The 14,789-nt window shown below is 50.1% G+C and overlaps 2 protein-coding genes across 3 annotated transcripts; one reads left to right on the top strand and one right to left on the bottom strand.

Moving 5' to 3' along the window:
- Positions 1 to 193: 193 nt before the first annotated feature.
- Positions 194 to 6,143, bottom strand: PRR3 (proline rich 3). 2 transcript variants are annotated; one of them, XM_072833879.1, is made up of 5 exons: positions 5,489 to 6,143; positions 4,698 to 4,760; positions 2,611 to 2,793; positions 1,970 to 2,260; positions 194 to 1,507 (listed from the first exon to the last, which is right to left on the bottom strand). In XM_072833879.1, the coding sequence occupies exons 1-5, from the start codon at positions 5,592 to 5,594 to the stop codon at positions 1,401 to 1,403; spliced, it is 750 nt and encodes a 249-aa protein (XP_072689980.1). In that variant the 5' UTR covers positions 5,595 to 6,143; the 3' UTR covers positions 194 to 1,400. The 2 variants fall into 2 exon arrangements, with proteins under 2 accessions (XP_072689980.1, XP_072689981.1); XM_072833880.1 differs by lacking the exon at positions 2,611 to 2,793.
- A 305-nt stretch (positions 6,144 to 6,448) lies between these two features.
- Positions 6,449 to 14,487, top strand: GNL1 (G protein nucleolar 1 (putative)). Its single transcript, XM_072833863.1, has 12 exons — positions 6,449 to 6,806; positions 7,220 to 7,385; positions 7,735 to 7,871; positions 8,022 to 8,173; positions 8,292 to 8,363; positions 9,416 to 9,623; positions 9,793 to 9,888; positions 10,307 to 10,501; positions 12,965 to 13,143; positions 13,221 to 13,383; positions 13,625 to 13,765; positions 14,138 to 14,487. Exons 1-12 carry the CDS (start codon positions 6,734 to 6,736, stop codon positions 14,377 to 14,379), a joined length of 1,824 nt encoding a protein of 607 aa, XP_072689964.1. The 5' UTR covers positions 6,449 to 6,733; the 3' UTR covers positions 14,380 to 14,487.
- The last annotated feature ends 302 nt before the right edge of the window (positions 14,488 to 14,789 follow it).

A 14,789-nucleotide genomic window follows, 5' to 3' on the forward strand; every position in this document is an offset into this window, starting at 1 on the left:
TTTCTCCTATAAAACCTTACCTGTGAATGTAATGCAGCCTGGTATATTTGATGCTTATAGATTAATGGGACCTCACTGGTTCCTTCAGACTGAAAGAAACGTAAGCTTTTTCCTATGAACAAATGGAAGAATAAAGTGACTCCAACCAAGAACAGCCTCATCTGCACCTCCAGAGATGACTGGAACACAGGGATTGAGGAAAATGCTTGTTTCCACTGCATTTATTACTAATATAAAAAATGTTAAAAAGAAAAAAAATTCATTCTCAGTTCTCCAACGGCTCTCATCCTTCCCTCTTGCCCACACAACTCCTGACCCATTTCCTCAGGGCCAGTGCAAAACCGAACCTGTTCACTGCCGTTTTCACAGAAAACAACCAGTGCCAGGGATGTAGGGAAGAAGGTTAGACGAGGGCAACAGTACCGTCCAGGTTCCACCCAAGGGTAGGCCAGGTGGAGATTCACAGAATTCAGACGAAAGGGCTGGTGGCCTCACAATGACGTACTCTAACTAAAGTGGGCTGGAGAGGAGATAGGATAGCCCGTAAGAGGCTTTAGAGGACATCTCATGGGCTTGGGTCAAACCCAAAAAAACCGACACCAGGAGAATAAGGAGACCAGGGAGGCAGTCTTGCAGAAAGTTTCACAATTCTCCCATGTTGGGAGGTGTGGAAAATCTAGAGGGCATCAAGAGCCTCACTCATTTTGGCAGAAAAACTTACTCTAGTGTTGGGAAGTCACAATGATGCCACGGACACTGAGAAAGGCTACGTACGAGGGGATGCACAGTTTCACAAAGCACAGTGATCACAGACGAGTGGTGGGGACCATGCTACTGACGCAGGATCTACAAAATCCAAAAGCAGGGAGAGTGGCCTTTCAGGGAATAACTCTGCACCAGTCATCCGTACTTGACCCCAGGTCAACCTGGTGAGTTTCACAGAGCAACTGGCAACTTTGGGGGTAGGGTTTGTCACATAAAAAGGACTTAAAACAAGCAGCTAGAAGAAGGGAATGGCAGGAAACTGCTCCAGGGCTCTTAGGAATCGAGGGCAGTGCCGAGGGCTGGGTGGACAGATAGATGCACAAGAAACAGCACCAAAGAGGTTTCCTGTTGAGCAGTCAATCGGCGAAGGGGAAGAGGATCCAGGAGGCAGTTGAAGAGAGCAATGGTGGGGTCCTGAAGGCGAGTCTCTGGAGGCTGAATCGGAAGAAAGCCCACACGCTGGGCACCAGTGATGAAACAAAACTCTGGACCCCAAATGGGGGAGGTGAGAGATGGGGGTGGGTGTCTGAGGGTGGTGGGTGGAACAGCCTCACAGTAGCCGTCACAGGGCCACAGGGAAATATATGGCCGCTAGGTCAGAGGGCTCCTTCCAGCCTGGATGGGAAGGCACAGTCTCACAGAGGAGGTCCATTGACGCCTGGGTGGTAGAAGGCACAGAGGTCCTCATATCGACAGTGGCCCTTTTTGGCAAAGTGTCGGCAGACGGGGCGGTTGGATTTGTCTGTGAACAAGTGAAAATTGAGCAGTTTAAAATGCAAGACAGAAAACAAATGTAACAAAAAGGAGAGAGAGGGCAGTCAAATTTTTCTACTCCCCACCATTTCCATACGTTTTAGAATGGTAGTAGTCCTCTTCCTGGGAGAAAAACACATTCAGGGCTATTCCTACTTCAAAAGGACAAAACAGCCTGGGTGGCTTAGCGGTTTAGCACCACCTTCAGCCCAGGGCGTGATCCTGGAGACCGGGGATCAAGTCCCACGTCACGCTCCCTGCATGGAGCCTGCTTCTCTCTCTGCCTGTGTCTCTGCCTCTCTCTGTGTCTCTCATGAATAAATAAATAAAATATTTAAAACAAACAAAAAAACAAAAACAGGACAAAGGACAGCCCAAAAGAGAAGAGTCACAGGCATTCTGGGAGTGATGGGTATTAAATATGTACAGGCATCAAAAAAAAGAACCTCACCTTCCATAACTTGGGGGCCATCCTTGGGTGGGCAGGTATTTTTGATAAGAGACCAACTTTTGAGCCTTCGGGGATTTCTCTGCTCTTTGTGAAAGCCTCCTCTGGAAGGACCCCCATGGCCTGGTCCAGGAAAAGGAGGTTCAGTATTGGCCCCCCACCAGCCACGACCATATGGGCCGCACCTGGGACCCAGGCCTCCCCGGATTGGGCCTCTGCCCCTGGGAGGAGGTGGGAGGCTCAGCAGTGGTGGAATCATTGGTCCCCTTGATCCTGGAGGACCTCTGTGAAGAGCTGGAGAGAAAGAAAGAGAAAGAAAGACATGGAAAGGTGATCAGTGGCCAGCTTAATCCTCATGAGGAAGCCCTGTGTTTTTGTTTACTTTTTTGAGGTACGGTATACATACAGAAAAATACACCAATTTTAAGTGTGCAACTTGATTACCATCAAAGTAAACACACCTGTGTTTTTAACCACCCGTGTGAAGGGATAGAGCCTTCTTAGCAATCAGAAGTCCTCCCCCCACTTGTGCCCCTCCTCCCCCACTATTCCATCCCCCCCCCCCAAAGTAACCACTATCCTGACTTCTAGCACCATAGGTTAGTTTTTGCCTGTTTTTGAACTTCGCATAAATGGAATCATACAGTCTGCATTCTTTTCTGTCTGGCTCCTTTCGCTCAACACCGTGTTTGTGAGATTCATCCAGGTTGCCTGTAGCAGGAGTTCGTTCATTTTCATTGCAGTGTAGTATCCCATTGCATGCACACACAACAACTTATTTATCCATTCTACTGATGGTGGACATGTGGGTGGATTCCAGTTTGGGGCTATAACGAAAAATGCTGCTATGAACATTTTTATACATGTCTTTGTTACACATATGTATGCATTTCTGTTGAGTATAAACCTAGTAAAAGTATTGTTGGGTCCTGGGGATATGTATGCTAAAGTTTAATGAAGTCCAACTCTTTTTCAAAGTGGATGTACCAATTTAAGTTCCCACTGGCAATTGTTCCACAGCCTTGACAACACTTAGTATTGTCAATTTTTTTTTCATTTTTGCCATTCTGGGGAGTGTTGTTGTTGTTTTTTAATTGTGGTGGAACATGTAAAATTTGCTGTCTTTTTTTGTTTTTAGAGTAATCTCTATGCCCAATACGGGACTCCATCTCACAACCCTGAGATCAAGAGTCACATGGTCTATGGACTAAGCACACCAGGCACCTAAGATTTGCCATGTTTCAGTAGTGTTAAGTAAATTCTCATTGTTGTGAAACAGATTTTTAGAACTTTTCCATCTTACAAAACTGAAACTCTATAGCTACTAAACAACTCTCCACTCAGCTCCTAGTAACTACCATTCTGTTTCTATGAATTTGACTACTTTAGATACCTCACAAGTAGAATCATACATTTGTCTTTTTTGTGACTGGCCTGTTTCATTTAGCCAGATGGCCTACAGGTTCTACCATGTTGTAGTATGTGACAGGATTCCCTTCCTCTTGGGGGCTGAATAATATTCCATTGTATGAATATACAGAATTTTATTCATCTGTCAATGGACATTTGGGATGCTTCCAGCTCTTGGCTCTTGTAAATAGTGCTGCTATGAATATGCATGTGCAAATATCTCTTCAAGACCCAGCTTTCCATTTTTTTGGATATATACCCAGAAGTGGGAATGCTGGATCATGTGGTAGTCCTATTTCAAATTTTTTTTTTTGAGGAAACTCCAGTGTTTTCCATAGAAATGTACCATTTTACAATCTCACCAACAGTGCACAAGCATCTTAACTTTGAAGTGTTATGTTTTTATCTTGAGATTATTTAACAACTAATGACATTGAGTTCTTGTTCACATGTTCTTGGTCACTTAGATCTCAGTTTTTGAGAGACAATTGTTCTGGTCCGTTGTCCATTTTTCTAACAAGCTGTCTAAAAGAGTTCTATATATATTCTAGATATGAGATCTTTATTGGTTGTGTTTATCGCAAATATCTGCTATTCTATTAATTTCTTAACGGTGTGACTTGATTAATAAAAGTTTAATGTAGTTCAGTTTATCCATCTTTCCTTTATGGTTAGTGTGTTTCTTGTCTAAGAACTCTTATCCCTTCTAAGACCATGAAAATATTTTTCTTTACCTTTAACACTTAGATCTACGGTTCACTCCGAGTTGATGTTTACATATGGTACGAATAGGTCAGATTTCATCTCCCCACATATCCAATTAACCAACATCATTTACTGAAACGACCACTATTTCAGCTCCATCTTCATCATAAATGACATATCTATGTATGTGTAGACCTGATACTGGACATTTTTTCAGGGCTATTTACTTATATGTTTGTTGTTGTGCCAATACCACACCATAATAACTACTATAGCCTTTCGAAAAATCATGATAGTCAAGTAAGTCCTCCTACCTCAAGACCGTATTTGCAGTCTCTTAGCCTGATCCTTTGCATGTCCACATAATAACATAGAATGTTTATTTCCATTATGGGGATCGTCACTGGGAATGCACTGAATCTATAGATCAATTTGATTATAAGTGACATTTTTGCAATATTGAGCTTTCCAACCTGTGAATATACAACATCTTTCTATCCATTTACGTACAGAATCCCTGATCTTTTGGTTTTAAGTTCTTACTGGGTTTTAGTCCCTCCCGCCGCCCCCCCTTCTCCAGGACCTAATCAAAGAATCAGAGCCCCCTTGTCCTCACCTGACTTGGGATCACCAGGCTTTCCATTGGCCATGGGGGGAGGGCCCAGAAGGCTAGGTGGTCCTAAGAGTAGACATAAAAATATAGTCACCAGAATGGACTCAGGTACTGGTAAAATCCTGTTGTTTTTCTACTACTCATTCCTTAATCCGATCAGTAATGGCAGATATATTCTCAGTAGCGTTACAAATTCTCAGCCCATCTGCCTGCTCTTTCCTTTGCAAAGCGTTTTTGAAGTTCGCAAAAAAAAAAAAAAAAAAAAAAGGAGACTCAAGCAAGGAGGATACTACGGGAAGGGTATTTTACAGCTTTCTCTTTCCCTTACATAGTTGCCATTCAAAACGTCCCAGGTGATTCCAGAGGTAACCCAATCCCTCTCTTTAACTGTTGGCCAATCGGAATGATCCTCCGCACTCCCCGCCTCAGAGTAGTTTAGAGAAGGCTGCACTTCCACCTTCCTTGGGCCCAAGTCTGGTCACAAATTGTTATACTAAATCATTGCAATCTGCGATCTCTGTAGGGTCCCTCTCCCTTGCTGTTCTGCGGCTGCGCGCATGAGCTTTATATGCTACCCCCCCCACCCCCGCCTTCTTCAGAAAGGTTACAGGAGGATGGAAGTTGAGGGATCAAGGAAGAGAACTCGCTCAGGGCTCCACAGGGGACAGCCTCCTAGCCCCGCCCCAGCGCCCCTTCTCCTTCGGTTAGAACCCCCTCCCCCGCACCTTTTCAGACCCTAACCCCTCAGCTAGACCAGCTGACAGGCATGTGCACAGCCCTCCCGGGCTCCTCACCGATGGGACTCCCATCCTCCTCGTCTCCAGTCTCCCCCCGCTCTGGCAGCTGGGGCTGTTGCGGAGGCGGCGGCTGCTGCTGATTCTGCTTCTTTCGTTTGGGCATCGTGGTTGCGGCAATGGCTGCAGCGGGATTTGGAGGGCAGTGAGGAAGGGGCACGCTGGGATTCTGTTTCCGCTTCCGGGGAGTGGAAGGAGAGGCTGAGACTCCCGCCCTTTCACTTCCGGAAGGCTCCGGGGAGCTTTTGTGCGGCTCATTCTTGAGGTCTCCGTCGGTCTCTGCCAGGCACAGAGACAGTCTCAAGCCTTTTTGCTGCGTTCCTATAAATGCTTAAAAAAAATTCCTCTCTTCTCCGCTCGCTGAAAAAAAAAAAACAAACCCACAACCGGCTCCTCATAGTATGCCATAGAGTTGATAGGCTCTCGGGCCAGAAAGCCTGAGAACGCTGTCGCACCTTAAGATCGCCACATCCGGTCCCGGTTACCATGGTAGCAGCGGCAGGCACAACTTCGCACCCTCTGACCTCTCTCCAAAAGTCCTTGTCCCACCTGGGTTTCCTTCCTCGCCCGCGCTTGCCTTTATGATCTGTAAAGCTGCTCATCATCGCTCCCACAAGGAATTTGGGCCCCAGCAAGGTGGCGCCCAGAACTCTTCAGACCGCTACCCGCCCCTCAAGACGTCTGGCACTGCCCTCAGTGTAGACCAGCAAGTCGACTTCATTCCCCGGAGGCGCAGTCCAGTCTTTCCACTAAGGTCCAACCTTGTGGCGGGGTAAATTAGCTTCGGCGCGCCCACGCCCCTCTGTCCCAGATGGTAGACCCGCCCTCCGCGCCCCCGCCCCCTCCAGGTGAGTGATAGGTTCCCTCAGCGCGCAAGGTGATGACACACGCCCCCCCTCCTCCGAGAGCGACTTGGTAGCGTCCGTGACGAAGTTCGCTCGATCCTCCCACGCGCGCCTCCTTGCTCGCCGCCGCTGCGCCCTCTTGGTGCCAGTGAGTCTCACGTGCGGAGAGTCCGGCCCGCTGCGTCTTTTCGCCTCGCTCCAGAAGGAAGCGGCGGTGTTTCCTTCGCCTTCCACCCAGGCCGCAGGCGAACTCGGCCGGCCCGCCCGTGACGTCACCGCCTAGCCCCGCCCCCTCCTGGGTCCCAGGCCCCTGCGGCGGGGGTTGCCCGGGGGGGTGGGGGGGAGTCAGTTGAGGCGGCAGGATCTCGGTGGAGGGTGGGCCAGGTGACTGGTCCAGGCCATGCCGAGAAAGAAGCCCTTCAGCGTGAAGCAGAAGAAGAAGCAGTTGCAGGACAAGCGGGAGCGGAAGCGAGGTCAGTGCGGGCGCGAGGGGAGGGGGCGGAGCCCGACTCCCCACCCCGGGAAGGAGGGGTGTGCCCCCTGGGCCGGGCGGGGCGGGCGGGGCGGGCGGGCCCGGCGGTGGCCGCGCGCCCACGCCCGCGGGGCCCAGTCGAGGGGCTTCTCTCAGCCCGGCCTCCCCCGAAGGAACGGAGGAGGACGGAGATTGGGGGCGGGGAATCCCTCCCGCTCGGACAGGGCGTCGTTCCCGCAGAACCCTGCAGAAGGAATGACTCCCCGACGCGCATCCTCTGGGGTCTTGGGAAGGATGGTGGGAGGACGGCCTCGAAAGGAATGGGGTGGTGGTGGGGAAGCCAGCTGGACCGGGGACGGGGTCTCGAGCTGCTTGGAGCCGGCCGGTATCGGCGTCACTGCCTCCTCCCCGCAGGGCTCCAAGATGGGCTGCGATCCAGCTCCAACAGCCGCAGCGGGAGCCGGGAGCGGCGGGAGGAGCAGACCGACACCTCGGACGGAGAGTCCATGACCCACCATATCCGCAGGCTCAACCAGCAGCCTTCCCAGGGGCTGGGCCCTCGGGGCTACGATGCGAACCGGTGAGAGCGGGCGGGGGCGGGAGCGCCGGCGCCGGCCGGGTGTTCCCCGCCCGCCTGGAGACAAGCGTGTTGGGGAGAAGGTGGCTGCTACCAGTGGGCGAGTGGGTCTGGGATGCCGCGGCTCCGAGGCAGCTGGGCCCACGGAACGGGCCACAGGCCTCCCTTCCGGAGGGGCTGCAGAGAGTTCTTGGCCCTCAGAAGGGCGAGGCTTGGGACAGACACTCGAGGGAGGGCCCGACAGAAAGGTGACTTGAACAACTCTGGAGAGAAAGCTCTGCGAAGATGTCTGCCCGGAGGGGGCTTTATGGGCACGGGATTGCAAGAGATGCTGCGGTCCCTGTCCCATTAGATACCGGCTGCATTTCGAGCGAGACAGCCGGGAGGAGGTGGAAAGGAGGAAGAGAGCAGCCCGAGAGCAAGTGCTACAGCCTGTCAGTGCTGAGCTGCTGGAACTGGATATCCGAGAGGTCTATCAGTTTGGCTCAGGTAAGAGCTCAACACCTGGATATTTGGGAGAGGCAGTGTGCTCCGGGAAGGAGCTGGGATGAGCTGTGACCAATGAGAGATCTGGGTGCCGCCACTGTTGAGCCCTGAAACCATTCTCAGACTTACTCGGGCTTTTTCTTAACCTTCCAGTCCTGGACTTTCCCCGTCGTCCTCCTTGGAGCTATGAGATGTCCAAAGAGCAGCTAATGAGCCAGGAGGAACGGAGCTTCCAGGAGTATCTTGGGAAGATTCATGGAGCTTACTCCTCTGAGAAACTCAGCTACTTTGAACATAATCTGGAGGTGAGAATGGAGTGGGGCCAGGAGTGGGGCATAGCAACCCCTTGGTCAAATTGTTCTGGGATCAGGCAGGAGACGGATTTGGGTCTTCGGTACTCTTCCACTGAACTTGTCTTTTCAGACGTGGAGGCAGTTGTGGCGCGTGTTGGAGATGTCTGACATTGTCTTGCTTATCACTGATATCCGACATCCAGTGAGTACTGGGGATGAGGGTGACAAGGGGTATGGAGGAGGAAGATTCTTCTGGGGTAAAGGCCAGAGGCAGAAGTTGAGAGATGGAAAGGTGTTTTTCCTTTTTAGTCATACCTATCTCATACTGACGTCTGTGATCAGGAACTCAGTCCTTTATTCATCAGTGTCACAGCTTGTCACTCCTGCTCTGGTTAACTGACTCTTTTACTTCCTTTGATAAAAATCTGTATATCTCATTTTCATTCCACCACAGCTAGACCGATAGGAAGTTCCAATGTGGAGTGCCACGGGATTCTGTGAAGGCAGCTGGGGGCTCTTCCCTGCCCTACCACAATAGTCACTATAGAGCGCAACCCGACCTGGAATGCTAGGACAGTGGTTAAGGCTCTGGGCTCAGCTACTGGACAACCTTTGTGTTAATTTGGCTATACCACTTCACTGCTGTCCTCCATTGGGAGACAGAGAGGTCTGTGGGGACATTTAGTTAGCGATAATCATGCTTCAGATAAACCTCATCGGCTATAATACTGCCACTGCACAGAGCTTGTGGGGACATTTAGGTTGTAAGTTCTTAACAGCATGTATACACATGCACTCTTGCGTGTACTCACAAACATGTGTTTGCTTGTGTGCACTCACACAGCCACACATAAGCATCACAAACATGCAGACATGTGCACGCTCATACATGCATGTGTATATGCATAGATGTGTGCATACAAAAACAGGTATTAAGTTTTATGCCAACTCCCACCCCATGCCTGACCCCAACCTTCATGCTAGTTTGCTAGGTACAACTATTTGCTTGTCTTGTTTTGGGCTCATTTTCATCCCTAATCAGGACCTGTAAGAAATCCCCCAGAGACAAATGCACAGGTATTGCTTACTGCTGCTTTATCTTCCTAGTTCAGTTTTGCTGATTTACTGTTTTGCCCCCAAATCTGCTACCACCAGAGTCTTGTCTCTGAGTCGTCCCTGGTGAGTGGGGAGCTGGAAGCAGAGAACTCTGGGTTGATCTCTCATTGCTCCCTCCTCTCACTAATCCTGCCCCAGGTTGTGAATTTCCCACCAGCACTTTATGAGTACGTGACTGGAGAACTTGGGTTGGCCTTGGTCTTGGTCCTGAACAAGGTGGATCTAGCCCCACCAGCTCTCGTGGTTGCCTGGAAGCATTATTTTCATCAACACTATCCTCAACTCCACATAGTCCTTTTTACCTCTTTCCCTCGGGACCCCCGCACCCCACAGGACCCTAGTAGCGGTGAGTAGGCAATGAGGAAGGCAGCATGGGAAGGGTGGGGTGACAAGGGACAACAGGGAGAACAGAGAGGCTTGTTGACAAAGGAGTCCCTGATCTCAGGCCTAAGGGTGGTGGGTGAGATGGGATGTATAAGCCCACATGCTGACACTTTTGTACTCTATACTCTCAGTGTTGAAGAAGAGTCGGAGGCGGGGGAGAGGATGGACTCGGGCCCTGGGGCCAGAGCAGTTGCTGAGAGCCTGTGAAGCCATCACTGCAGGGAAAGGTATATACCTCTTGGAGAGGAGCGGTGGGAGGATATGGGGGAGGACATGACTCCCAAGGCCTGGAGTCATTTTGCTTACCTTCCCTGAAGTCAGTCCCTTCTATTATGATTGTAGGCGAGCGACCAGGAGGAGGTATAGAAGAGGGAGCAGATTAACTTGGTGGAATCAAAGGTAGCAAGTAGGCAGGAGCCCCAGTGGTCTGTTGCCTTCAGTCTTCCTAGTATTTTTCCGAAACTCAAAAATTCACGTGATTTCTAGGTGGGGTCAAGTGAAGGCCGGGGAGAATCTGTCCTGTAGGTTGGCACTCTCCAACTCCAGAGGGTGCCAGTTACATTAGCTGTGCAGTGCATAGTCTGTGCAATCATCTGTGATGGCCCTGGGGAGAGAATCTTCATCATCTTATCCTTCCTTGAACAGTGGACTTAAGCAGCTGGCGGGAGAAGATTGCTCGAGATGTGGCTGGGGCCACCTGGGGAAATGGCTCTGGGGAGGAGGAGGAGGAAGAGGATGGGCCTGCAGTGCTGGTGGAACAGCAGACTGACTCAGCAATGGAGCCAACCGGCCCGACCCAGGAGCACTACAAAGACGGGGTGGTGACCATCGGCTGTGTGGGTAAGGATGCGGTGGCCCATGCATGGCAGTCTCTGAGGTACATAGTTTCACTATTTGGAAAAGGAGAGTGTTGGCAATAGTGGAAGGTTCCTGGCACCCTTGACTTAATTTCCACCTTTTCCTAGTTATTTACCCACCCTGAGTCTTAGTTATTTTGATTTTTAGAGTGAGGATGCTGATACCTAATTAGAAGAAAGGACGTAAGGAATGAAGACAATAGCACAGGGAGGGCCTAATAATACTTATCAAATAGTGTTATTAGTAATAATCATGATTGTTAAAATTGAAATTTACATGGTGCTTACCAGGTATTAGGCACCAGGCATCATTCTAAATGACATAAATCTTAACTGTTTCTTTGATGGTAATCAATCTGTAATAGAGGAACCGTTAAGTCCTAGCAGGAGCTTAGTTACCATCAGTATCTTCTGAGTCTTATCCTTATAAGTTTGTTGTCAAGAAGAATCTACCCTGAATTAAAAAGAGCCTTGTCTCTGCTCTTCGTGGGGAAGAAAGGAATGTAGAATTAGGGCCCAGGGCCCCTTTCCTTTGTGGGTGGGAGAGTTAAGAAGTGAAGTGGGCAAAAAAAAAAAAAAAAAAGGAGAAGAAGTGAAGTGGGCAAAGTTGTGTTATCTGAAGTGATAAGGGAACCAAATTAAGGTGAATACAGTAGTTAGTTGGGCTCCTGGGAAACATTCCTGACTTACCTTTCAGTCTTATTTTTGTCCTGGAAACAACCTACCTGACTGCTGACAAATGGCGCCCTTTCCAGTCCTTTCTTCCTGGTTCTCTCTTGCCAAGGTGGGAGGTAGGAGGTGTGGGAGGGGTGGAGATGGGGCATCCACTCTTTCAGGTCTCTGTAGTAACCTTTCTATGTTCAAAGTGATATAGGGAGAGCATTTTCTTTTAAAGATTTTATTTATTTATTCATAAGAGACAGAGAGGCAGACAGAGGGAGAAGCAGGCTCCATGGAGGGAGCCCGAGTCCCGATGGGACTCCAGGATCATGCCCTGGGGTGGAAGGCAGACAACCGCTGAGCCACTCAAGTGTCCCATAGGAGAACATTTTCTGTGGCACAGGCAGTCCTGAGTTTAGATATTGGCAAATATTTGTTATGTGCCAGGTGCTGTTTACAGGGGCAGGTTATGCTGCCATGAAAGTGGCAGAAAAGTCCCTATTCTCACAGAGTTTATTGCCTTGGAAGTAAACTAATTCATGAATTTGAAATCCTATTATTTAGGGGCAATGAAAGGGAGTAGAGAGTGACCCAGAGAGGAGGGTTCTCATGGGAAGCCCTCTCTGAGAAGAGCCTGGAATGTTGAGAGGAAGTTGCCGTTTGGAGATACGGGAAAAGGGCCTTCCAGGCCAAGGGATCGGTAAATGAGATCTCAATGTAGGAACAAACTTGGTGATTGTGGGACAAGCCAGAGTGTCAGAGCATTGGGAGATGGGAGCCATGGGCGGGGGGTAAGATTGAGGAGACGGACAGGACTTGGGAGTTCAAGGTCTGTGAAAGGGGGTGGCTGTAGAGCTGGGTCATGGTGTCTTGGTTGGTATAGAAAGGAAGTGAGGACATGAGTCCAGTATGGAGTAGTTGTCCTAACGAGAGGCAGGGTCAAAGAGTAATCAGAATCGAAGAACAGAAAAAGTGAGCTGGGATGTCACAGCAGAGAGTGGTGCTTGTGGTTGAGATTTTGGAGGTGTGAAGTGACAAGATCCAGAGTATGACCAAGGCAGTGGGTAGTTGAGGAAATAACCTTCGGAAGACGGATGCTGGCACTGGGAGGCCCAAGTGCTTAACAGGCCACCTGTGCGGATACTAAGGTCCCCCAGAGTGAGGGAGGTGTCATGAAGAGAATGTCAGTAAGCCCCAAGGGTTTCCAGTCTTCTCCCTGGAGAAGTTGCAATGATTGTGAGCTGCATGTCTACATATTGGGCATTTAATATACTGCAGGCACTGAACCACGCAATCCTATTTGTTTTTCATTTAATATGGACCACTCTGAGCTTGAAGGTATCTGCACTTGTGAAATGAGGAAACAGAGTCTCAGAACGTGAAGTAAATTGCCTTGAGATTATAGAGTTGATAAGTGAAGGGGCCAGGATTCAATCATGGCAGCCCAGAGTCTGATTTGAAACTTGCAAGGTTATACTACTTCTGTAACATCTGTGCCTTACTTCCCTTTTTAATTTTTTTTTTCAATTTTTATTTATTTATGATAGTCACAGAGAGAGAGAGAGAGGCAGAGACACAGGCCGAGGGAGAAGCAGGCTCCGTGCACCGGGAGCCCGATGTGGGATTCGATCCCGGGTCTCCAGGATCGCGCCCCGGGCCAAAGGCAGGCGCCAAACCGCTGCGCCACCCAGGGATCCCTACTTCCCTTTTTATCAATAGCTATAGCACTGCATCCTGCCTCACAGAGTAGGGATCTGTCCGCTATTAAGTTTTTTGCCTTCCTTAGGTTTCCCTAATGTGGGCAAGTCCTCACTGATCAACGGGCTGGTGGGTAGAAAGGTTGTGAGTGTCTCCAGAACCCCCGGCCACACCCGATACTTTCAGACCTACTTTCTCACCCCCTCTGTGAAGCTCTGTGATTGCCCTGGACTCATATTCCCATCCCTTCTTCCCAGGCAGTTACAGGTATGAGGGCAGAGGGGGCAGGGAGGGAGAGAAGGCAGGAGGCCAGGAACAGACTGAGTATTCTTGTTTCCCCTCAGGTTCTGGCAGGGATCTACCCCATTGCCCAAATCCAGGAGCCGTACACCGCTGTGGGCTACCTGGCCTCTCGAATCCCTGTGCAGGTCCTGCTCCACCTGCGCCACCCAGAGGCCAAGGATCCCTCAGCAGAACACCCCTGGTGTGCCTGGGACATCTGTGAAGGTGGGCTCCGTGTGCCTGGCTTCTCCCCTTCCCTTTTACCCTGCCCTATCTCCTCTCCTCTCCAGAGGTTCTGCCATTGATGAAGTACCTGGCTACTCTTGCCTGGATTTCTGTCGTGGGGCCAGCAAGATCAGTGGCCTGGGATGTTCTGGAGAAAACTGGAAGGACTTTGTTACGGGAACAGAGTGGTGATGACAAGGCTTTAACGGTTTCCCTCCCCGCTATTCTTTTCTCTCTCCAGCCTGGGCAGAGAAGCGTGGTTATAAGACAGCTAAGGCAGCCCGGAACGATGTGTACAGAGCAGCCAATAGCCTCCTACGACTGGCACTGGATGGCCGCCTCAGCCTATGTTTTCATCCCCCGGGCTACAGTGAACAGAAAGGTCAGAGAGCCAGAGTTCTTATGCTATAATATGGGCAAAAGGGTGTGGGCTCTGTGGCCACACAGAATGAGGGTCAGACCTGGATCCTGTACCTGCCGCTTGCTCTGTGTTACTAAGCATCTCCGAGACAGTTTCCTGACCTGCAAAACCAGGATGATAGTTGCCCCCTGGCAAGGTGGTGGTAGAGAGTAGAGTTAACATATGCAGAACTTGTGTTCATTGCTTAGCACATAGGAGTTGGAATGAGTGAATGAATGCCAGCAGCTGCAAAACCGATGTTAGTGTTAATTAGTCTTTGCCTCTTCTCATCTTTCTTTGGCTTTAGTTACTGCTTAAAACTCTTCTCCATTCTTTTCTTGTTTTGTTCCCCAGGCACTTGGGAGTCCCATCCAGAGACCACAGAGCTGGTGGTTTTGCAGGGCAGGGTGGGGCCAGCAGGTGACGAGGAGGAGGAAGAAGAAGAAGAGCTGAGCAGCTCCTGTGAGGAGGAGGGAGAGGAAGACCGGGATGCAGATGAGGAGGGGGAAGGGGATGAGGACACCCCAACTTCAGCTGCAGGAGCCAGCCTGGCTGCCCGAAACCCTTATGCCCTACTGGGTGAGGACGAGTGCTGAGTCCCTACCCTGTGCCACCTGCTCCACCCAGTATCTCTGCTTTTGGACTGACCTGGGGGTACCTCCCCTCTGCCGCCCCAATTGTGAATAAAGATTGTCTGCTTTGTAGCCCCTTCCCCGGATGGACTGAGGTGAGAACAGGTGAGAGCGGCTGCTTTAGGCCAACAGCTCTGGGAAGCTTTTCTCCTCTTTTCCCTTCTTGCCTTGTGCATTCTCTTTGGGAAGGAAGAGTTCTCTTAGGGGTTAATTCACTGGGTGCTAAGGCCCCAGAGTCCACTTTCTGCTCATTCTCCCACTCTGCACTTTATGAATCCCATTATCATCATGGAACATGGGGAGGGGAGGTCACTTCAGGCTTTGAGGCCTGGTCGAAATCTAGCCCTCATGCAGCTGGTGCCATTCCTTCTCTC

The sequence above is a fragment of the Canis lupus genome, chromosome 7 (assembly GCF_048164855.1).
Source record: "Canis lupus baileyi chromosome 7, mCanLup2.hap1, whole genome shotgun sequence".
In the NCBI taxonomy this organism is placed as follows: domain Eukaryota; kingdom Metazoa; phylum Chordata; class Mammalia; order Carnivora; family Canidae; genus Canis; species Canis lupus.

Excerpts from the sequence above, each read along its gene's own strand:
- PRR3 (XM_072833879.1), bottom strand. The coding sequence starts at position 5,594 with ATGCCCAAACGAAAGAAGCAGAATCAGCAGCAGCCGCCGCCTCCGCAA. Across the intron at positions 2,794-4,697 it reads GCCTGGTGATCCCAAGTCAG|CCCCAAACTGGAATCCACCC; the intron begins GTGAGGACAAGG and ends TTTTCGTTATAG. Across the intron at positions 2,261-2,610 it reads GACAGAAAAGAATGCAGACT|CTCTTCACAGAGGTCCTCCA; the intron begins GTATGATTCCAT and ends CTTTCTCTCCAG.
- GNL1 (XM_072833863.1), top strand. The coding sequence starts at position 6,734 with ATGCCGAGAAAGAAGCCCTTCAGCGTGAAGCAGAAGAAGAAGCAGTTG. Across the intron at positions 6,807-7,219 it reads CAAGCGGGAGCGGAAGCGAG|GGCTCCAAGATGGGCTGCGA; the intron begins GTCAGTGCGGGC and ends TCCTCCCCGCAG. Across the intron at positions 9,624-9,792 it reads CCCACAGGACCCTAGTAGCG|TGTTGAAGAAGAGTCGGAGG; the intron begins GTGAGTAGGCAA and ends CTATACTCTCAG.